Genomic DNA, 23,919 nt, shown 5'->3' with positions numbered 1-23,919 from the left:
GTCCTGGATCAATCGTGATGCAAACTTATAAAAAAAATCCACGTGAATATTAAGTAATACAAAAATTTAGCTGCATAATAAAAAACAACTTTTTTTTACTGCATAGCAATTACTGTAACTTATAACGTCTATAAAAAAAGAACATAATTACAGCAGAGATTTGAATAAAAATAATGACCGGAAAACTGTGGTTATTCAATCATTCTGTCTACTTTTCTCTTCGTTTCTGCTTGAACCAAAATTAACAAGAGCTTAAACTAATTAATTTTTTAATAAACTTGAAAAGGTACATGTTAAAAATGTACACTTAAATTAATTCGATCATTCTTAAACAGCAATAAAGCCGAAGTTCATTCAATCATTCCTGAAATGACACTCTAATAACTACTGATTACCTACTTAAGTCAAACGATATTAGCAATCCATTATTAAGTTTTTATGAATTATATTTTTCCTTTAATTTAAGTATACGATTTAAAGTCAAGGTTAACTGGATGCTGGATAGCAAAAAAAGGGAAGATTACATGCAATAATTAAATCCGTTGTGTTGCAATAAAATCTAATAACTTTGTATAACACGTGATACATTTTTTGCTCGGCTATGCAATTATTGTATAAATATTGGAAGCCATCGAGAATAAGATTTAGTCGTCGATAAACTAGCTCATTCTGTAGTAGTGTTGTTCGTTAATTGTTAAACAACGTCAAGATGAAGACTTGGCTAATTATTGTTAGTGGTTTGCTGATGGCAGTAAGTATAAAGTTTATTTATCAAATAATTGGAGGAAAAATGTTATAAGAAGAAGATGAGTATTTATATTAATTTGTTGGGCCATATGTACCTACTTTGCAAATGCAACGATGCGAGTGCATCTAACGCTTGCATTATTTAGCTTTTTATTTTATCTAGATTAATTTTTGGAAGATTCCATCTAAGAAAGTATTAGAATATAGTAGTGAAAAAATAAAACATTATTAGGGTGCAATATTAAAATATTAATAATGTAATAATAAAGTAATAATGCAATTAGGAAGGACCCTAATAATTTTTCTATTAGTAAAGTGAAAAATATGTAAACTGTCTATCATAGAGAAAAAAAGAAGAAAGAGAACTTAGCAAATTATTATTATTATATTTAAAATTTTCATTAAATTTCAGGCTGCAATTAATGCTGATCCTGAAGATGATTATATAGATCTAATGAAAGATCAACTTATACACTGTGCTAAAAAAAATGGATTAACTGAAAGTAAGTAATCATAATCCATTCCTAGATAAAACTTTGAAAGATTGGGAATTCTATATTGAAATATTTTCTTCAGAAACTCCTAAAGAAATATTCTACAAAGAAATGGAAAGGGGTGAGGAAAAGGCCTCATGCCTTGTTGAATGCACCATGAAATTAAGAAGCTTTGTACGTAAATCTAATCTACTATATAGAAAAACTATCTCTTCCATAATTACATTATTTCTTAATTATTTTATTCAAGATAAAAGATTCGAAGATAAACCTAGACAATGTGCAGGAGTTTCTGAAAATCGTGCACGCTGATGAGCCAGATTTATTAAAACAAAAGCAAAAAACTGCAGTTGATTGCTTCGATAAAGGTAAGTTAAATTACACAATTAAAAAAGAACAATTAATAAAAATGTTTACTATTATTTTCGTTTTAGTTAAAGACATTGATGGGTGCAAAATGGCGTTCAGCTACGTTAAATGTTTCATGGAAAACTAAGAAAATTCAGATGTATTTTAAAGAGTATAAATAAATAAAAGATGAATATATATAAAATTAAATGTTTACGTGATTTTAAATATACCTAATCAAATATATTTTGTAAACAATGATAACAAGTATCATAAGCTTTCGCTAATTAAAAAAGAAAAATCATTATCTAATGATTTCATTCACCAATTCCAAGAATTCAGGGTTGTCATTTTATCTAACGATCCGCGGACGAAGTTAAACAAATTGTTTCTGTAATTACACTGTTCTTGATGCGTGATTAGAGTGGCTCGTTCCATTCAGGTCATAATTTTCTTCGAAAAACCCTCGTTTCACGAATCCGTGAAAACAATGATTTTTCGTGATAAAAGTGACACGCGGTAATGAAGACGTTGGTCGTACTTGAACAGAACTGGCCTTACGTAAATCGGTTAAATCAAGGAATTATCTTGTTTCCTGCGTGTCAAACTTTAAACACCTACCCGTAGCGACGTATAAATGTCCTTTCGAGGGATTCGAGAGAACACAACTGGTGAAAAAATTCGTTGAAGACGAATTTCGTTTGCAAACAGCAGCTTTTTGATCAGATTTGGATACGTTTGTTAAGGAAGAATGAAGTTTATTGTTGCTGTTACTTGCCTATTGGCCGCTACCGTGGGTGTTAAACTATTCATAATCACTGCTGAAATTACAATTTCACTATTTCACGGGATAAATTTGATTTTCAGACGGCCGTTCGCGGTCTCGATCAAGATGCCGTGATAGCTAAGTACATGGAGTACTTGATGCCGAACGTGAAACCATGCGCTGATGAGTTTCATATGACAGAAGGTAAGCCAATATCATTTCAATTAATTCTTTCAATGGCTTAAAATTCTCTATACAGTGCCTCAAATATAATATTATAACGAGGAACAGTGTAAAATTCAGAAAACGAAGACAATACGAGATACGAAACTAAATTAGAATTGGGTCTCTCTCAAAAAGTTAATAATTCAAGTTTCACTGTACCCTACCCTGACAGTCGAATTACTAAATAATAAATACTATCAAAATTTTCTTAAATAATTTCCAGATCAAGCTAAAAACATTCAGCAAGCCGCAGATGGAATGGACTTGAAACAATTGGGCTGCTTGAAAGGCTGTGTGATGAAGCGAATGGGAATGGTATGTACAATTTATAATAAAGATTCTTCAACAGCATCGACTGTCTTTGACCACGAATAATTTACATTTTATTCTTCAACTATTCAAGCTGACAGGCAACAATGAGTTCCATCTGGAACCCGTCTACACGATGATAGAATCAGTGCATGTTGGTAACGATGCTGAGATCCAAGACGTGAAGAAAATTGCAGAAGCATGCATTTCAAGCAGTAAGTAACAACCGTAACTATTATTACCGATCAAATAGATAATTAAAGTTCATGAAAAAAAAAAAAAAAATTGCGCTCTTGTTATAGTTCAAGGAGAAGCTGACGAGTGCAACATCGGCACCAAGTACAGTGATTGCTATATCCAGAAGCTTTTCAACTAGGCTAGACTATTAAAGATCGCTCGTTGAAGGCTGTAAACTTATAATTGTTCGAAACTTATAATCAATGTACCACGTTCAATAAAATGATATGAGAATATAAATAACGTGTTCAATTCTTCTTGAATTAATTCGTAAAAAAATTGCAAAATCATCCACCTTCTTCATCGCTCTCGTTAGCTATTCAAGCTCCGAGGATATTTCTCAATCGACGAGCTTTAAAGCTCGAGGAACGATTTAAAGGAAAACCGTGCGATCAGTTTGGCGTGAGGATCGTTTAGAATTCCGCGAGTGGCCAGAGCGATTTCTTCGGGAATGCAACTACCGGCTGTAATCGGTCGCAAAGCCGACCATTTGCAAAAGTGTCTCAACGTGCGGGTCTGTTCGTTGCATACGGGCCGACCATAACTTTATTCCATGGTGTATGCGAGGCAACTTCGACCATTACCGGCTACATTATACCGCCTCGCAACGTGAGCCGCTTACGTTAACGCGACACCCGCCTCGTCCTCTTCGCTTTGCCGCGAGCGGAACGCTCTGAAAATCTGCTGCAACCCGTACAGAGACAATTTTCTGCTTCGAGGGACGACAAGTGTTGCATACCAGACTGATGAACTTTGCCATTTTGCGAATGTATTTTGGCGCGTATTTCCTTTTAATTAATTCAGTGCCTTTTAATTATTCTTTACTGCAAATAGCAACTGCCCAATTTATATTAAGAACGTTAATGAAGTATTTCTGAGGCCATTTTTATAAAATTCTAAACTTCAAATTAATATACCGTGGGTGCCATTTAATGGTACTTTTGGAAATAAATGAATCAATGGAACTTTTTGATTGATTGGTGTTCTTGGAGAGTAGTCCCTTCAGTTTCATTAATAAGAATGAGATTAAGCAAGTAGACGATTCCGTGGCATCGCCACTCACGCAGACACCACGTCGGTCGGCTTATGAATAAACAAAGGGACGTTAACGCGTTATGAATAATTAAGCTGCACTCGAGACGCGAACGCCGCACGCATTTCAACGGAGAACCCGTAGCTTAACGACCACCCAGTATATGCTACAAAGGCTAGAAATTGTTAGCTCGAAATCTTGTAAATAAAGTTCAAAGGTTCATTAAAATGGTTACATAAATCCTTCATTAGTATTCTTACTCCTAAGAGGATTTTTTCAGTCGTAATTAATTCGTAATATTTAATTAATTTATTCTTCCGTCTTCGGATGAAACTCGAAGCTTTGCGTTGTTATTTAAACAATGCCCGTGCCATTTCGCTGACTAATTTGCTTTCAACGCTGTGCCCGTGCTCCAAGCAAGAATAATTTTGTTTAAATCTGAAATGTTTGTCAATCGACATCCAGGTTATAATATAAGCTCCGTTGCATCGGTGCAATTCGGTGCAGTTTGCAAAATATTCCTTCGTGGAAGCACGTCGATTTATTCGTTTCATAATTAAACTTAGCCGCGATGAAGAGGTTCGTGGTTCTTGTTTGCGTTCTTATCAGCGTGAGTGTACTTTGAAAACATTATTATTTGATCTATTTATTGATTTCTGATTACAGAATTAAAATTCTATCCATTATTCAATATTTTTAACCGACCAGATTGTAACATAAAATAAATAATTGTATTAGAGCTGTTGCATGGTATCGAAGGATAATTATTAATTGGTAGGTAATTAATTAAATGTCGATTGCAGGCAACGACACAAGCACTCGAGGTAGAAATAATCTCAAGAGTAATGAACGTGCCAGTAAACGATTTAGCAGAATGCTTGCAGAAGAATAGATTAACCACTGGTAAATAATAATTAATTAATAATCATTTGACTCGACAAAATCAAATGAATTAATTAATGAAACGCTCCTACTTGAGAGTGTAGAAGAGAATTAAAATCTACTATTTTTACATTATTTTTTATTATTATAGAGGACATAGAAGATTTGGAAAATATATTCGATGATCAAAATGCATCTTTATCAGAATACTCTTCTAACTTTGGTTGCTTTGTTACCTGTGTTTTTGAGAAATCGCACATAGTAAGTGCTTCTTTTATTCAACAGTTAAGAATATCTAATAATTTTGCAATTATTTCAGATTGAAAATAACCAGATTCAATTGAATTCGTTAATTGAATTAGCCAAACGTAATAAGTTCCCTTTGAGCGAGGCGATGAAGCAGAAATTGAGGGACTGCATCGATGAAGGTAATTAATTCAAATATATTTTACACATTTCAGTGAAAAATCCTTGACACTTTTTAATATTATACAACTATATGAAGTTTGTGAAGACAATGAGAAAAAACAAGTATGTTGTTGTTTTTAATTAAGCTTATGTAATTACCGTGGAATTATTCAGGATGAAAACAATTTAGTGGAATTTACAGATTTCATAGAATTCACTTAATTAGCTGGAATTTACATATTTAACTGTTATTAATATACAAACATAAACATGTTTATTTGTTGACCATAACACGAACAGAAATAGAACAGAAGAATGCATTAAAAAATGATTTGAAATTATTATCACGAACATTGTTCTTTCAATTGTTTCAGCGGAACAAGAAGATGACGAGTGCAAAATTGGTCTCACTTTTTCCTCCTGTTTAATACACAAACTTCGACAATAAAATTATTGTGACACTATAAACAAACAGGATTCTTTTCTTTACAAATATAAGAATATTCTGATTGTAAAAATGCAGTAACTGTGTTTGACTGAACTTGTAACAAAATATCCTGACACTAATTTATTTTGATTTATAATTTGAAATTAGTAAGTTTCAATTAATATTATGGTTTTCAGGATTCTCAAATATTTTATTTTTATAATTTTTACAAAACATTATAAAAGAACAGACCTACCATAATTATGTCTGGAATAGAAGAGAAAAAAAAAATAAATGAGTTATACATCAAATTCATTTTTCCAATTATTATTTACTATTTATCAGGAATGTTGCATCTGCACATGTGACACTATCTTGCATCTTTAACCTCTAGCCGCGATTCTGTCTGATATAAATAAAGCAGACCAGAGACTTGATGTTAGTTAATGAAACTTTATCTAACGAACAAGTCGTGTTCATCGGAAGATTTCCGAATTTTCATTTAAAAATCTGTGAAATCCTCGCAACCATGAAGAGTGCATTGTTATTGGTGTTCACTTTCCTCGTTTTCGTAAGTACATATTCCTCAAAATCTTTTGGAGGAATGTAAATAAATACTGCATTAAGATTTGCGTCATATGATACACTTTTGAAGAGAGAGTTTATCGAAGTAATTATATCAGTTCGAATGACTTATTGATCCTTGATATAACCATAATGAATAATCTCAAATGATACACTGTTACGTAAATTGATGAACTGATAATTTAGTTTGAAATTTGAGAATTGAGAAAATTTGAAAATTGATAGCACTTGAAATATTCTAATTACTGTCTATAGTTTAGCTTAAAATTTGGGAATTGGAAAAATTTGAAAGCTTGCCAATACTCTGGATATTTTAATTTGTAATTTGAGAATTTATAGCATTTGCAATTAAAAAATTTGTAAATTTATAAAATTTGAAATATCCCAATTTACCTTGAAATCTGTAAACTTACAAAGCTAAAAATCTCAAAATTAGCATAAAATAACTACTATTTGATTCTAGACGAGTGTCCATGCGGAAGTACCAATGCATCAACTGGTTACTGGCTTGGCAAACATGTTTTCCATCGATATGACGGAAGTCGAAAAGTGTATGAATAAAATGGGAACGAAACCAAGTAAAATCATTACCTCCTTTCATATACAAATAAAAATCTGTTCATAAAAATATGACGAATACTTCCTTGCTTTTCAGATGATTTTAAACTATTGGATGACGCGATGACCGAAGATTCTGCGGAGATTAACAAAGACAGTTTGAGAAGAGCCAGTTGCACCGCGGTTTGTTGTGCTCAGAAGCAAGGAACGGTGAGTTAATTAATTCAAATAAATATTTAACAATTTCGAATCAATTGTTTCGTTGCTTTCAGATGACAGGTGCTAAGATCGAGATACCAACTATTCATAAACTGATTCAAGGATCCAGAATGCCACCGAAATTGCAACGTGCACTGCATATGAATATAGATCAGTGCCACGATATAGGTGATTCACTAATTAATATGTCATTACTTTATTTTTCAATTCACTTTGTTGCGCAATCCCGCAATTATTTCATGAACCAAAATCATTGAAATGACTAGCAAAATAAGCTACAAATGAACAACATGAACCAGCAGTTCTTTTTTTCAAAACACTTGAACGATTAAGATTCAGATGATCAATAAAATAACGATTATTTTTCCTTTTTTTTTCAGTGAAAGAGATTACCGATGAATGCGAATTGGGATACCGTTTCGTTAAGTGCGTAATAATGAAAATGATGGAGTCAGAACAATTAAAATAAATAAATAAATAAAAGGATACTATATAGAAAATCAAAGAATTTTTAAATATTAAGAAAATATTGCTCGACTCTAAGAATACTGCTCGACTTTAATACTTTTGTACGAAATCCACTGCTGCCATTTATTTTTTAATAAACTGAAAGTATTTTAATTTCACATTTGAAGTGAAAAATGTGCCGCTAATCCTCAATTTCCCTACGTAAAATTACTCCACCGTGATCGATATTTTTTTCCAATATTTATTGACCATGACCAACGATGACAGATACAAATAATCGCGCTGTAACTTTTACTTTTTACCATGCAGCTTTTAACGTGCCAATTTCAAGGTTCCTTTCACTTCTCTCGAATAAAATATACCTATCATGATTTTTCGAGTGCCTTGCATCGTGGCACACTTTTCTGTTTCAACACAAAGATCCGCGTCGATAAGTGTTTCAACATAACGAAGACAGAAATGAAAATATGCAAAGCGTTTAATAATAGCGTTATCATCGAATCTGACAAAATTTGATGAAAAAATTTACCATTCCATTCGTTCTATTACACCGAAAGGTAACATCGTATAGGAGCAACAATTTCAATCGGAAGTTTGTTAATTAGAGAATCCTGGGAGGATGCGAAACGCGGTGTTGGCCACAAATGTTTGCGAGCGTCGGACATAGCCCGGAATACGCGATTCGACATAAATGAAATTACAAAGTCAAATGCAGACGGATCGGGGGAGGCGCGCGGCTCGGATGAGGCCACTTAATGCAAACGACCGTCGTCAAAACGGCTAAAGCTTTTGTTTAACACGGCTCGAATTAAGAACCTTAAGGTTAATCTTAACGATTCACGATACGGATCGTAAATTCTTTCAAATATTTTATTTTCAAAGCTGGGGCTCCAGTCAGATCTTTCCCTTAATCAGTAGCTGACATCAAATTTCAAAGCAATATATAAATCTCGCGATGCAAGGGTAAATGGTTTAAGTTAGCGAAAGGAAACTTCTCCATTTCCATCGATCTTACTTCAGACGCGTTTCATTTCCCTCAAATACGCTGGAAATCAGTTTAGATCCCGTTGAGACTTAGTGTTTAGCCCTTAGCCCTTCTCGCACACCAAGTGACGGATAACTCTGTTACTATAATTCAATCGAGTTGTCTGGCTCTATAAAGGCTTCCACGACACATTGTGCGATACGTGTGTGTATCTACTAAACGAAGAATAAGTCTACGAACGATAGGATGCTTTTATAATCGAGTTTACACCATGATATCGCATGGTTATGTTGTCAACGACGTCTGCCATTGCGCTCCTCCAATCGTGCTTCGTTCGCGTTTCTTTCCTTAATTGCTCTTAATTGAACGATGCTCGAAACAAACGAAGACACTTAGCTCCGACGAGTGAACTTACATCGAGGAGTTTGCGGTGCGGGAGGATTCAGTTGTGTAAACGCGAATTACTTCGATTCTTTTCTCTTTTTTTTTTTTCAATTTAATTTTAAATCCGACGTTGGACTAATTTCGAATCACCATCGGTAATATTGTCTCGTGGGTCGCTATTACCGAAATTGTTCCCATTCCACGATGGCTAATCGAACGTTTCCGGAAACGTGGTTAATATAACTCCGTGCCGCGTATCCGCAGGTCGGAATAGCCTGCGGAATTCCGGTATTCTACGATGAAATTAGCATCGCTGGAATTCCATCGTGAACTCGACGGACCTACGTGACCGAAGAACGAGTGCTCTTCCATTAAGCTGGTTGCAGCGTTGATCAACGTGCACGATAGGCGCCAACAGAGAATTATTCTCGAATTATCAGCCCGTTCTCTGTGTATCTCTATTATCAAGGTACTATGCCTTTCATCGACTCTCGTCGTTCATGACTTACATATTCAGAGTTGGTGAAATAATAAAAAGAAAATTCACGAATATTATTAGTTTCCTTCGTTTCTCATTTTTCTTTATTTTATAGCGAAGAAGAGGTTCGATATATTATCCGAGAGTCGAGTATCTCTAAAACCACCCACGGTGTTCCACCCTATATTTCCTTCTTCTTTCGAATTCTTTTCAACGCGCACACGTGTCGTCGCACCCCTCGGTCCGATGCACCGGGTGCAAACGGTAGAATGCAGTCGCGAGTGCAGCAGCTTAGCGTGATATATAGAAAGCAATGGAACGGTGGTATTGAGCACACCAGCCCTACATACATTATGCATACATTACGCTCGACCCTCCTGCATATATATACGTGTGTACACGAAGCTGGCGTGCGTACGTGAACGCACGATGTACACGATGTACCAGGTGTCGCGGTGCATTATTTACTATGGTAGTGAACTACGATAGACCCGCTCGCCTGCTAATGAACCGGAATATATAAGAACGAACAGCGATCGAGCACGGTGCCTTTCACTCGTTTGATCATCCTGAGAAATGATTTTCATTTTCATATGAAAACGAACGATTCCGAGGAATAAATCATGGATTTACGAGGAAGCAACGATAAACGGAGAGAAACGTGCGAAAACGTCAACTAATAAACCTAACAGCCATAAAGACGTGATGGCCAGAAGGGGAGGAGGCCATTATAGAAACTCACGGGCGACTCTGACCCGGCAAGCGAAATTTCACACCATAATAATTTGCCCGTGCTACGATTACGAGCGATCGTAAAATTTCGAGGGACCGTTGGAAAGCGCTCGAAATTTCCGCGAACCGACCACCATCCCTCTAATGGTGGCGGTGCCAGCACTCGACAGTTTTTTGGAACGACATCTCCCTCGACGTGGACAATTTTCCAGCTTCGAGGGTGAAGGAAGCCGGGTGTAGTTCGCGGGCAATCCCGGTCGGATGCGATGCACCCTCGAACGAACGGCCAGAATACTGGGGGAATTAATTTCTGCGACGGTTGCACGGGCCAACCTAGGGAAATTTGTCTTCTGCTTCTGATGGCGAAGGAGACGGTAAAAACGGTGGATAATGTCTGTGATATTCTCTTGGCATTTAGAACGGTGAATGGGGATCATTATGGTATTATGTAGATGAAGTTTGAGTTGGAATAAAAAGCATGGATTTCCATACAAGGAATTGCAAATGAAATTATTTTGAAAATAATATTTTCATTCTGTTATCACATGATTGGATTTTCAGTAGAATCTAGTAGAAAATTTAGAAGATCCTTGATTTTTCGTTCATCGAAAAAGTTACGACGAATCAACCCTATGCAGGGAGGTCTATGCCCTGTCTGTGTCTCTCTGAATCGATTTTAGGCGCGTGGACCACCATAGGCGTACGCCCCATGCATCCGGAGACTGGAGTCCGACCTATCGTCTTCTCTCCTACGAACAATGGAAATTCTTCCGATACACCAAACGCGAAACTACGAATAACCAAACGATTCGACTGCACTTTAGTAATGGGACGTCGGGTGCAATGAAAAATTGTACGATCTCTCTAGTAAGAGAGAAGAGTGTGCAACAGTCTATTTCCCATAGAGATTTCAAAAGAGAAATTGTTAGACTACGTTTGAATGAAAGAGGTTCTCGTTCCTCGATTTGAAAGAAAATGGGAAAATATATTTTTCCTGGTATCGAGGCAGTGACATAACTGGATAGGCCTGGAGTCTCTAAAATTTCAATTAGCCCCTCCACTTTTAATAATTACCCTTCCAGTGGTCATTTTATAAATTTTCATATTTTTGAAAATGAAATGCCTAGCCCCACCCAAAGAGAAATTCTAACTAGGCTAATGCATCGAGGAAAGGAAAATAAAAAAGTGAACTCTGGGTGACAATAGTGCAATTGTAGCCGCGAATACGTTATCACCCTTTACACACGTTAACCGAGTGATAAGAGATAGTTCCTGGTGGATGTCAACGAACCAGGTAGGTGGGATAACATTTATCTTATCCAGATGTATGCCTACTGGTGTTGATTTCTGTTTGGTGAATTATCTCGTCACCGTTTTAGGACTTTACGTTTGAAAATTTCTCAGGGAACATTGAAATCGTCCTTTTGATCGTACCGTGTATGTACCCTACCCACGTTTTCTTGGATATAAAAGAAAAGAAGTAAGGGAAGTCCGTTCGATCATTGAAACGCGCCAAATGCGTGAAACTCGCGTAGGTTCCTGATATTTTTGCGCCACCCACGCGTAGAGAACGGGTTTCTTCTATGCCCGTACAGCAGGCCGTTCACTTTTGCGACGAAAGATCACCGACATTGTTAATTGAGATTCATCGATACTCCTTTATACCAATTGTATAAAAAAAAAAAATAGTTTTCTATTTTCAATAATTTCCTACGAGGGAGACACCCTTCTAAGGGCGCTAAGTCATTGGACCAATAATTTAGGGTTGTTTACCCGTGTACATAAATAAAATAAAATTATTATCTGCTGCACGTACAAAAGATGAACAGAATTAAACAGCGTTTTTGATATTAAATTTCTTAACACGTTTTGTGCCTGGTGAATCACCTGGTAATTCACCGTGTTTATTAAGAATATAAAAATTAATTGTAGATAATAAGAATTATCAAAATTAAAATTGTTCAGTTTTATAAATATGATTTATTTTACTACTATAAATCACTGTTGATTAATACGAGATTGTATTAGGAAATACGTTCTTAGAACTTGCAATTAACCTGACTCATTTGTCATTGACTCTACAATGCAACAAGAACGTTCGATGTTTTAATCGACTTGCTATAATGATTCAACACTTTCATCTTCCTTACACGCATAGATGGGCATTTAAATTTCCCACTAAACGGCGTTTTAAATGTAACCCAAGACTTCCGGTAGGGATTGATGACGTCACGGTCACGTGACCACCTTTCAATGGCATTTTTTAATATTACTTAAAATTGTTAAGAATCTTTTACTATCAGTCGTAAAAGTTGTATATATTTCTTATAAAAGATACAATATAAGACATATGTACGTGATAATTATAAGAAATATATATATCATGTACATTCTATCAAACTGTCAATCGCGATATCTTATATGGATCACTGATGACTGTTACCGCCATCATTTGACGGAAAATATTTAATGTCTTTGTTTCAGATGCAATTAGCACGTAACTTATTATAGTAACGTGATATTTCAATGTACATGGTATGAAGACACGCGTTTCTCACGATACACAACATTGTTCGACAATCGTTCTCAAGAAACACCGAAATAACAGGCATTTATTTCCAGTCAGTGAAAACAAAACAAGGATAACCTATATACTTAACGTTCTTGTAGCATTGATCAATAATGTAATACAGAATTTTACAAATATCAATGTATCATGATTATTATTGTAAAATAAGTATTAAATGACACCAACCTTTTGTTTACTTCGTTGTACCAAAACCGATGCGTATCAGGCTCCAAAAGTCATTTCTTGAACACACATTTCACACGAACCTATAAAATACGAAACGATTGATCGTACCAATTTCACAAAACATTGTTAACTAATATGTACATAAACATACACGCGTGCATAATACTATGACGATAAAAACTCAAGCGAAAACTCGACAGACCATAACACCTGTTGCAGTGAAAAGCACGAACTGGAATGTATGACACAAATTATGAACGCGTTCAACAGCAACGCATGCGCCATCTGAGAGTACCTTATTGTACTATGGTTAAATCATGTTATGGACACACGTTATGAAACATACCTATTTTATCGGTAATGTTCTGCTGCTATGGATATGTAGATTAAGGCGCTGCAAGCGTCGAGCTCAGACTGCACAGACGAGGTTTTAGAGTACGCCGGTATTTCAGATCTTGTAATATGAACTCCTATAAGACGACTGGTCTATTCTATATCTCGTCTGTGCTATTACTAGGATTCATGCTGTAACGTTAGTTACCTAGTTTAAGCTCGTGCGTATCGAAACGTCAGTATTTCAACATACTCGTAGCAGTAAGATATCTCGTAAGATCCTCATGTCACGTATACTGCGAGTGTTGATTTGTGATTAACCTCGGACACTGTGTGAATCGTCCGTAAAAATGGATAAAAGGTGAGACACGACGTTTCAGGCAATTTTTCAATTTATAGTTACTCGTTTATTCATTAAAGATGAATTCTCTTCAGATTGGACCCATCAAAGTCAGGGTATCGGGACGATGTCAGTAGCCACTCCAAGAAGAGCAAGAAACGATCCAGCAAGAGGAATAGTATGTTCAACTCTTGGATGAATAGCGTTCAAAACAATCAAAACAACGATGTAGTACCTGGCATGGAACATCAGCATGTATTGTGGCAGTCTAACGTGCAGCAGAACTTTCCAAGTAATGGACAGCGTCTCTTTACAACAGCTTCAGATCCTAGCATGTGTGGTTACGCGCAGATGCCAATGACCTATGCCATGGAACCAGTTTCACTGCCAGCCATGTACAGATTATATCAGCCGGTACCATTTTCTGGCATTAGAACTATACCTAACAGACCTAGGAGAAACCTCAATCAAACTCACCCAATGGATATAAGCATGAATTCTATGGCAAATGGTTTTACAAGCCTGCAAGAGAATGGTATGGCGTCTCCTATACCTGTTAACTATCAAAATGGGGATTATGCAAGTCTGCCACCAACTGCTAACAGAAACAATGGAATCAACGGGGATGAATTGAATTCGGAGCATCGGAGGTACTCTGATCCTGGCCTTGGATCAGCAGAAGCTCCTGCTCAGAGCGAAGATCCTGATAGTGTTGATAGTGGAAGTTCTGTTACAACCATTGGACGCAGTAATAAGCTGGTTTTGTCTCTCATTGAACAAGTGTGTATTCAATAGTATAGAATTATGTATACATTTTCCTTATAATAATAATTATGGCCTTTTCAGATGACAGAATTGAAAAAGAGCAATAGCCAATTGTTCAAGGAATTAAACGAAACAAAGTCTGAGTTAGGTAGTATGAAGGCAAAGCTGGCACAGTGTAAATACAATGGCTCATCAGATTACCAACCAGGAATGTTATCAGGTACATATTTATGACACCTTTTGTGTCATTTTATTTCCAGGAACTTGGAATTTTAATTTACGTAAATTCATCTTAGATTCAAACGGGTATAAACATTTTAATTGTTACAGATTTTATCCGAGAAATTAGGCAAGCTAACAAAACATGCGAGGAAGGATTAGTTTCGAAAGTGAAAGCTATAGTGGAGGAGAAACTGAACCAAAGATCACTGGAGGTGGCCAATTTAAACGTACGTATAATTTCCTTCGAAAAAATCACGAGAATATCAATTCTCTTTAGAATCGGTCAATTAAAAACGTCCAATAACTATCCCCGCTATTGGTGATTAGATAAGTCACGACTAATGATTCATACTTTCTCTTCAAAACATTGACTCACAATCGGTATGTGTATTTTATCTGCTACCAATGTTCATAAAAGTGTTTTCCACATGCAAACAACGCAGAGCTCAACACAGGGAGATTGAGAGAAATTTGCAATAGGATCAGTTTTCATGGATCCATAATGAACTTGAAGTGTTGATAGGCGTTGGTTCCGTTAAAAAAAAGCAGGAAGTATCGAGGAAGAATAGAAGTTTGGGTCGGAAGATAGAGAACGTGGGAATGGAAAACAAAGCGGGTAGAGAGTTAGGAATCCTCTCTCTCTCTCTCTTTCTCTCAACTTTGCAGTTAGGCTACAATAATGTGCCGCTTCGACCGACGCTTTCGGCATTTCTACGACATGGTCATGGACATATTGTTTGCGTAGCATTCGTACGTTCTGTTTGATTAGGACGGCCAGGTGATCTTCGTTTCCCCTCTCTCACCTTTTCTCTTCTTTTTTCCACAATTTCCCTCCCTCTCGATTATCGTCTGCACGCGAATTTTCATCGATCAAGTTCGCCGCAGACGTTTCCATTCTATTTATATTCACATCTTATAAACAGTTATTGCGTGGGAGGCCTTTATACTCGAACAATCTTAAGAATAATTGCAGTTTCTGCAACCCATTCCAATCTCAACTTCCTGATCCCAGCTCCATTTCATCCAAGAAGAATCATCAGAAAGGGTTAAACCTTCGTTATCCAAGCACGTTCAATATCCATTGGCTCCAAAAACGACTTCATCCCCTAATTGGTCAGACTCTCGTGGAGGAGGGTTCGAAGGCAGGACTCTATTCTTGATAAAACCGGCTGATACCGGAGAACCTAATGTAGACGTAATACGAAATATCCGTGACGCGGTAAAAATGATTAGGTTTCACATGAGGGTGTTATCTAGGAGGGGTAGAGAGAGGAGACTGTTCGAACAGGGAGGCAGAGGGACGGGGAAGGGTGAAGGATGAGGCACTTAGCGGCTGTCACGGCCTCTCCCTTGGCCTCTTTCCTTTCCCTCTTTCTCCCGTCTTCTCGGGTTTCAACCATCCATTAGCCTCATCAGCCGAAGCGATGGCCGTCCGTTCTATGCCCTGCCTCTCTCTGTCGCGTTGCCAATCTCGTAATTGAACCTTCGGGACCTTCCACTTTTGTGCATGTAAATTTCTGGCCGCTCGTCGCCGACACCCGACCGACGAGCCCGAAACCCACTCGATGCGTTTCCAACAGGCCAAGTGGCCGTCGCGACGAGGAATTCGTGTCGTTCCCCTGTTTCGCGATTTAGAGACGAGAGCTAAACCGACGAGGAATATTCATATTTTAAATCGGACAATGATTCAATTGTTAGAAAAAATTCTCTATTAATAAGGAATTTTTAGGCATTTCACTAGGGTAGGGGATGAAATTTATAGGTTTCAATTGGTATTGAAAAATAAAATTCTTTTTGTATATTCTGGATAAGGGTAGGGGATGAATATATTCTAATTAATATGAAAAGATATTACATATTAATTCATTTTTAACGAAAATGAGATCTTTTCTTTAAGTGAAGAAGTACTTAGTTGATTAATGGGTATGAAAGATTCTTTCTTCGATGAAGAAATAACGAATTTTTAAAGTAAAGAATTACTGATAAATGAAACCTTGGCTAACTTTGGAGTCTCATAAACGGCGTGGAATCGTGTAACCAAAGAGCGGTACGTTGTAAAACGTTATCTCGTGAAAAATTGCAGGTTACTATGTAAATTGTTTGATTTCTTTCGAAACGAGCCGAGGCATCTTATCTACGCTGGTATATTATTGTCTCCCTTATCTGTTATCTTTATCCTCGTTTTCTTCCGACGGGAGAGAACTTGCTCGTCTTGGAGCAGAATTTTATTTTTTATATCATTCCATTCCTTCCATGTTAAATACATTGTAATTTTAAATGTTAGAGGAAAATATGTAATAAATTCTTGAGGAAAAATAATTTTTACAGACAAAAATATTTTCCTTCCTTTTAAAAAGGATTTTAAAGGTTTTGAAAGCAATGGTATTTATCATCAATTGATTTTATGATTCCAGAATCAAATTGTAAAATTAATGGAAGAGAAAGAAGAGAGTGAAAAACGTATCACAAAATTGGAAGAAGAAGTGGCCACTTTGAGACTGAATGCAAAGTGAGTACTCCTTTATGATATATCTTTTATTGTTCAACATTTGTGGGAGGGAATTAAATATTTCAATATTTTTTTTTCTTTTTGTAAAATACACGTTTGGTTGATTGTTTCACTCGTGATTTCAAGTAGCACACAATTTGCACAGTAGAGTTCACGTAAACTGGTGAAATTATTGTTAAATTGTATTGTTAAACACGTGTGATTCGTCTCGTCTTATTAATATATTTTTTTCTCAATACAATTCCGATAAAAATTTTGTTCCAAAAATACGTATTTTTACAAGGAAATTAAGATTCCTATATTTTTTAATCGAAGGAAAGATTGTATAAGTATGTTGATATTATTAATTAGTAATTTAGTAGTATTTTCTTATCATTATTCTTCTACTTTCTTTCCCCCTGTTTCTCCCACTTTGTTCTCCCTCTGTGTGTAGTTTCTTCGTATTCTATCAACACGGACCGAAATCGTATAAAATTCGATACATTTTGTATAAATTATTTGATAAACCTGTCTTCTACTTCTTGCCATTTTAAGATAAAATTTTACGACGTTTCTTATTTAGCGTATTATTATTTAATCCATTACTTAACCATATCCAATGAACTCAGACATGGAGCCTTGCATCGAACCTTCTCTTCAGCTAGAATTTATCGAAGCCTTGCAATTCTTCTTTCTAATCATAACCAAGCGCCAAGCCTTGCAAAAATCTCATCTTCAACCTCTATTTCTCTTTTAACCCTTGAACAGCGAAGCCTGGATCAATGACGACCCAAATTTTCAAAATATATAATTCGTATATTGGAAGAATAATTTTTAAAGGAACAGTGTAAAATTTAAAACCGAAAATAATAAATAATGAAAGAAAATTGGATTAAAATCGTGGGTTCTCTCCATGGTTCGCCGTCCGAGGGTTAATAACCGCATCAAAGCCTGGCAAAAATTTCTCACCAAATTAGCAAGAACCTTATCTTTAGCCGTAACACACTTCTCCTAAGAATTTGACAAGACCCTTCTGTCCTTCAGTCACGATCCACCTTTGACCCGCTGCCTCCAAGCTTGCCTCACTCTATAGGAACACCCCCGGGTGCCCCTGTGTTCCTCGAATACCAGACCCGATTGTCCGCATGCCGGGATCACGTTTCATTCGCGAGACGCGGAAGACGACACGCGTGAATGTACATATATAAACTGGTGGACTTGTATTGGCACTTAGCAACGAAGGCCGCGAGATCGCAGCGTTCGAGGAAGAGACGCTGGCCCTGCGACGGGAGCTGCAGGAGGCGCGGGCGTCCAAGAACCTGGCCGAGAATCACGTGGCAAAGTGCGTAAACGCAAGATCGGTCACCCCTGTCGGTACTTTCGACTCGCCATACGTAACCAGCACCCCCGTGCGTACCGCTCTCTCCGACACCTGTAACCTTCTCCCTTCGACGTCCACCTCCTCCGGATCATCCTCGGTCCATCAACACTTCGGCATGCTGCGTTCGCGTACCGCCGAGTTGGCACACCATCATTTCGTCTCCGAGAAGCCGAGCGTTTATCGTTCCGCTGATTGTAGTCCGGCGACGTCAGCTACCTGGACGGTGGACGAGGATAATCGAGCTACCCAGTCACCCCCCGACGATGCCACCTTCGAAGAGTCATCTAGTCTGACTAATTCGGACCTCCCCATTGACAGTAAGAAGGAGGATGAAACAGAAGCGGTGGAAGAAAATGTGGAGGAGAAGGTGGCCGCGGAGGAAACCAAAGTTAATAGCGAAGAAGGTGCGGAGTCTAATGTAGAGTCTAGCTCTGGGACGTCCAGGAGGAGCACCAGGGGATCGAGGAAGGACGACGAGCCGAGACAGAGAGGTGGTTCGAAGAAGTCAAGGAAGAAGAAGAACGCGGGGGCGAAGAGGGCGTTCAGTGAGACGGAGAAGCCAGCTTGCTCGGAGACGTTGAACGAGAACGCGGCCAGAGACGGGCGTAGAACGGTGAGCGAGGACGATGATCGTCTCGATGACGAGGACACGTGCCGAGCCATCACCGAGATCCCGGAAGTGACCGTTGTCGGTGGTGGCTCCTCCTTCGTGCCGAAAGATCTCTGCTCGACGGGTATCCTGACCTCCAGAGTCCTGACAGCACCCTCACGCGCTACCTACACCACCGCCTACATTTAGGCTACGTACGCGCGGGGCCCCGCAACCATACGCGTACCACTGGCGTGTGTCGCAAACGGGGGCTTCAAGGGCTTGCTAGAGGCTACTACTATGTACAATGTCGAATAGCACGTAGGTCTATCGTTCACTCTATCCTCGAGTAGCCTTGTTCATTTTTTATTTTTATTTTTTTTTTTATTGTGAAAATGCTTGGAAAGATTTAAATTCTTCTTTGCCTTGGTTCCTGCTGACCGGCTGCTACGTTGTGCTGTAGCTTTACCTTGGCTAGGAGAGTGATCATAGTTGTTATAGTAATGATATAGTACCATTGTGCAAAGATGACAAGATAGGATGTCTATAATTCCATTGGGAGCACTCACATTTTATTTTGTTCAGGTGCCATTTTGTCATCTCTGAACAGTAGTTATTATAAATCCAGTGGACTCTCGTTATATTGCCACGCGAGCAATTTGAGTAATAGTCTATGAAAATGAGTTGTAAGTCTATTTTTCTTTTTCCCTCTAATTGGAAGTTTTGAAATTTGACAAATTTTCCACCCCTACTGCGGCAATATAACGAGAGTCTACTGTAATACAATATAGAAGTGTCCTTAACACCTTGCCTCATGGTTCGGCACGTGCCATTAGTTAACACCTTACCTACTGCTCGAGGATAAAATGGATAAATGATATCGCTTAATTGCAGAAAATTTATTAATCGTTTGTTAACCCTTCCAGTGCTGAATATTTTTAACAAATAGACCCTGCGTGTATGTATATTAATTTGCACTTAATTAATTTTTATTCCATTTAGATCTAATTTAGTAATTGCATCATGTCTGCAGTGCTTGAGCTTAATTTAATTTTTGCAGCACTTAAAGGGTTAACAGGTTGGTAAGGTGTTAAAAAGAATTGCTTGTATATAGGAACGTTTTGTACGGAGCTTCATTGGCTGATATTATGTGAGTTTTGAACAATTAACATAGATAGGTAATTAACAAGAATTTAATTGTGTTCTTGGTTTATAAAAGAGATATCTGTTTGTTGTATCATAAACAGTAATTTTTATACTGAATGACTTAATAAACGGAGAAGAAATTGACAACAGTAAAAATTGAATCTCTTTAAAAAAAAACAAAAACAAATTCGTACCTTAATAATTTTAAGATTGTGTTCTTCAATTTTTACAACTGTAACATTTAACGATTGGTGATTTGTATATAAAAATACTCATATATTTTTTTATATAGAATTGTATAAATATAATTGAACATTTCAAGTTACGAGTCTGTCAGCGTGAACCAAGTCTCGAATGTTATTTTCTTTGTCCCTTAGTCGCTGTCTCGTCATTATCTTATATTTTGTATGTTTTAAGAGTAACAAATTCAGAGAAAAAAGAATAAAAGTCTTATAATAAAATGATTGTTGATTTTTTGAAACAATCGTAGAGCACTTCTCATCGTTCGCAGAATCTTCCATTCTGCAATTGTAAATTTATTTTTTACATTTGGATAGTGTAAATTACGTTGGCATGGCTTTGCAGCTTGTACAATAGCATGATCTTAGTTTACCCCATTTTTGTATTGTCTCGTGTACAGTGTGCATTGTTTCCTTGTTTTATGTAATCCAAGATAATTTTATAAAATCAAAGTCTTTGAGTTGCTTTAAAATTTTTCTAAATCAATTGAATTAAAATTTCAAAAGAAAAAATACAGGGTGGTCCACGAAACTCCAAAGAACAATCCTATGGCAACTTTTTATTTTAACACTTTGAAAAAAAATAAATTTTTACTTAGCTCATTTCTTGGACTATCTTGTATTTAAAATCTAAGCATTCTTTTTTAATCCAAATCGCACTGGAATGAATAGAACCGCGAGCACCCTTCCGTTCGCGTAGAAAAGCTCAGCTTCCGCTTCGCTGTTCACCAACCGCACGACATCCGTTTCTTTTAGCTGGCAGCATGGCTTTCAGCTGACATTGTTGCTTTTGCCGCTTCTAAAGAGAGTATTGCAGAGATTCGTTTGGGCCGATTAGCACGGCGCGGCTGGGAACGATACTCACGTAACCTGACAAACGAAAACTCGTCATTTGTCAGACTGGAGAAGCTGCTGGACATACTTCGTAGTAAGATGATCGGTACCACGGACCAGGAAACCGGCGACCCTGTTGGCACGAAGGTGAAACGGCTACGAAATGCTTCTACCTCCTCTTCCGAGCAGGATCTGGACGAGGAGGAAGAGGGGGACGAGGGGGGACAGCGAGATGACGAAGAGGACGATGGTAACGTGGATGATGATGATGGCAAAGGGACACCGTACAGGGAGAAGGTAGCCGATCGAATGCCAGTGATCGAGAATGGTATTAAATTGTCTGGACCTGTAACTGATCTTTAGATCTTAGATTTTCTTCAGCTTTTCGAATAGAAGTTTCAGCATGTCGAAGAAGTTCTGAAACCCATTATTCTTTTTCAAATTAAATCATGGGACAGTTAGAACAGTGTATGACGCTGAGGAAAAATTTAAGAAGGTTTGATAGAGTTTCAACACTGTCATTTAAGTGTTTGAATGATTCTGAAGGAAGATTTGAAGTTCTAGGATACATCATTCATTCTTAAATTAAATGATGGAATAGTCAGAGACTGATAGAACGATTATGTATTCCTAGAACCATGATTGATTCTTTAATTAGACGCTACAGCGTTCAAAGTAGAGTATCAAATTTTGAGATCTTTAAAGGGTAGATTTTGAATAGTTGATGAATTTTTTAGAGCTTTTGCTATTGATTTCTAGGCTAAGCGTTTGAGCGTTCAAAGTAGGGTACAAGTGTTTGAAGATGGGTTGTGTCGTTTCTTTTCTCAACCCTGTTTTGAGTGTTTAGGGTAAGGAGTTTATTAATCTTCAAACATTCGAATGTATAAAGTATTTTATACGCGATGGAAAGGAGAGATTCGGATTGTTCGGTGATGATAGATAATGATTGCCAATTTTCTGAGTTTGCATTACTCTTCAGGTTTGAAGTAGCTTATAAGTGTTTGAGCAATTCACACGAAGACTTGCACTGTTTGTTTGATTTTCCAATTATAAATTTGAAATACTTCTGAGGCTACAAACAGGGATTGGATTGATCATATAGATTTGGGAAAAAATCATTTTTTTTTTTAGGTCCATGACATTAGATTAGATCAACAAGAAGTCTTTGGATTTATTATTAGTAGACAAATATTTTGTCTAAACGAATTTTCAATAAAATTAAGAAAATATTCTAATATTTTTCAAAACAGGGTTGAATGCTGGTACTTAAGGGTAATCAAGTTTGTGTTTAAGGATTAGATAAGGGTATCTGCAACCCTTACATAATTGCAATTGTGTCTTTTCTTATTTTCATTACACTGTTATAAATTTCAATGGAGGAAAATTAACGCAATTATTTAAGGGTTGCAACGCGTTCCGAATATCGATTCGCAATTTTACCTGTGATCGTTCATTCGTCCCAATTTTTTGGAAATACGGTTCCTCAAGATTTTCATTATGCTGTCGTACGTGCCTGTTCAATTTATCAGATTTGTTGAACTAACTTTTTCTATTGTTGTTGCGCTTATAGTGCACGTTTTACTCCTTTGTGATTTAAAATTAGAAAAAAAAATTATGTATTAATAGTAAAAGTTTCAAGATTTCAAAGTATACTTTATTAATTTTAAATGGTTTATTTTTTATTCAGAATCACAAAGGATTAATTTGTGCAAAAATTGTTGAATTATATTTTTTGGTCGATTAAGAATATTTTCTTGTTGCTGATTAAATATTAGCAATATTAGTGCCTGGCTGATAAACTAATTTTATGTAATTAACACACGTTGACTTTTCATTTTGTTCCAATTAACAGTGTAAAGTATGGAACTATTTTTATGATTTGGCGAAAGAAAGAGGCTTTATAATTAAACATTTCATTATTAATACTCGCTAAATGATGTTAAACATTATTTTAACTAACAGAGTTTTTAAGAAAAGATTGTTGAAAATTTCTGTTTGACCAGTTCAATCCTGCTAAAAATAGAGGATCCTAATGGAATTAAACAATTTGTCTGTAATTAAAATTTCTGTTAATTCACTCAAATTTTCTCTTATGAAATGTTAAGAAAATCGTGTAATTTTCCACTAAGGTTAAAAAGATTCCAATAGATTATAATATTTCATTAGATTTTGCATAGATTCTTCATAATACCATAACTGACCCACTGGAAAAATTGGAGTAGTTTTTAATAGTATAAAAATATATTTTTTTATGAAATAAAGTAGACACGATTCATAATAGTGAAAAATCCCCAAAATTCATCTGCTTTATTAATCATGAAATGAATTTTCCATGAATTAACGTTTTTGCAGTATTTTTAAGATTTTTCATAATTATGCGACGTCGAATGTACATAGATAAAATCATTCTCGAGCAATGATTTGCCTATTATACAATCATTATTACCTAATTCCTTTATTTTTAATCACTTATATTGTTTTCAATAAAAAACAAATCATGTATCATGTTATCGTAGAGAAAGGATTAAATAATTATCATACT

At 36.5% G+C, this 23,919-nt stretch overlaps 6 protein-coding genes across 19 annotated transcripts in view; 5 read left to right on the top strand and 1 right to left on the bottom strand.

Moving 5' to 3' along the window:
* Positions 1-13,260, bottom strand: part of LOC114873598 (protein sprint) — a 103,126-nt gene extending 89,866 nt beyond the window's left edge. For 7 of the 9 annotated variants that reach the window (XM_029182080.2, XM_029182136.2, XM_029182128.2 and 4 more), the window contains exon 1: positions 13,041-13,260. The gene's annotated coding sequence lies outside the window, so the exon portion shown is untranslated. The remainder of the gene's footprint in view (positions 1-13,040) is intronic. The other 2 variants (XM_029182100.2, XM_029182109.2) reach the window with 2 other exon arrangements.
* On the top strand, positions 637-1,799 carry LOC114873723. Its single transcript, XM_029182351.2, has 5 exons — positions 637-751; positions 1,160-1,250; positions 1,324-1,415; positions 1,492-1,609; positions 1,676-1,799. Exons 1-5 carry the CDS (start codon positions 710-712, stop codon positions 1,735-1,737), a joined length of 405 nt encoding a protein of 134 aa, XP_029038184.2. The 5' UTR covers positions 637-709; the 3' UTR covers positions 1,738-1,799.
* Positions 2,228-3,366, top strand: LOC114873711. Its single transcript, XM_029182325.2, has 5 exons — positions 2,228-2,382; positions 2,457-2,559; positions 2,804-2,895; positions 2,984-3,104; positions 3,192-3,366. The coding sequence occupies exons 1-5, from the start codon at positions 2,341-2,343 to the stop codon at positions 3,263-3,265; spliced, it is 432 nt and encodes a 143-aa protein (XP_029038158.1). The 5' UTR covers positions 2,228-2,340; the 3' UTR covers positions 3,266-3,366.
* Positions 4,570-5,971, top strand: LOC123987629. 2 transcript variants are annotated; one of them, XM_046286398.1, is made up of 5 exons: positions 4,570-4,738; positions 4,963-5,062; positions 5,193-5,302; positions 5,361-5,469; positions 5,824-5,971. In XM_046286398.1, exons 2-5 carry the CDS (start codon positions 5,005-5,007, stop codon positions 5,895-5,897), a joined length of 351 nt encoding a protein of 116 aa, XP_046142354.1. In that variant the 5' UTR covers positions 4,570-4,738; positions 4,963-5,004; the 3' UTR covers positions 5,898-5,971. The 2 variants fall into 2 exon arrangements, with proteins under 2 accessions (XP_046142354.1, XP_046142352.1); XM_046286396.1 differs by having other exon boundaries at positions 4,570-4,769.
* On the top strand, positions 6,305-7,864 carry LOC114873698. The gene is made up of 5 exons (XM_029182305.2): positions 6,305-6,447; positions 6,925-7,039; positions 7,117-7,229; positions 7,292-7,406; positions 7,619-7,864. The coding sequence occupies exons 1-5, from the start codon at positions 6,313-6,315 to the stop codon at positions 7,705-7,707; spliced, it is 567 nt and encodes a 188-aa protein (XP_029038138.2). The 5' UTR covers positions 6,305-6,312; the 3' UTR covers positions 7,708-7,864.
* A 239-nt stretch (positions 13,261-13,499) lies between the features above and the next one.
* LOC114873652 (COPII coat assembly protein SEC16) lies at positions 13,500-21,568 on the top strand. 5 transcript variants are annotated; one of them, XR_006829555.1, is made up of 7 exons: positions 13,500-13,734; positions 13,809-14,493; positions 14,560-14,698; positions 14,809-14,927; positions 17,115-17,209; positions 18,423-19,479; positions 21,443-21,532. XR_006829555.1 is itself a non-coding variant. In XM_046286394.1 (7 exons), exons 1-7 carry the CDS (start codon positions 13,724-13,726, stop codon positions 21,470-21,472), a joined length of 1,839 nt encoding a protein of 612 aa, XP_046142350.1. In that variant the 5' UTR covers positions 13,501-13,723; the 3' UTR covers positions 21,473-21,568. The 5 variants fall into 5 exon arrangements, 4 of the variants coding, with proteins under 4 accessions (XP_029038055.2, XP_046142350.1, XP_029038063.2 ...); XM_046286394.1 differs by having other exon boundaries at positions 13,501-13,734; positions 18,423-19,182; positions 21,443-21,568; XM_029182230.2 differs by lacking the exon at positions 21,443-21,532 and having other exon boundaries at positions 13,501-13,734; positions 18,423-18,530; positions 18,768-21,391.
* Positions 21,569-23,919: the final 2,351 nt, after the last annotated feature.

The sequence above is a fragment of the Osmia bicornis genome, chromosome 7, assembly GCF_907164935.1.
Source record: "Osmia bicornis bicornis chromosome 7, iOsmBic2.1, whole genome shotgun sequence".
Taxonomy (NCBI): domain Eukaryota; kingdom Metazoa; phylum Arthropoda; class Insecta; order Hymenoptera; family Megachilidae; genus Osmia; species Osmia bicornis.
The sequence above is the reverse complement of the archived record's forward strand: the minus strand, read 5'-3'. Positions and strand labels throughout refer to the sequence as shown.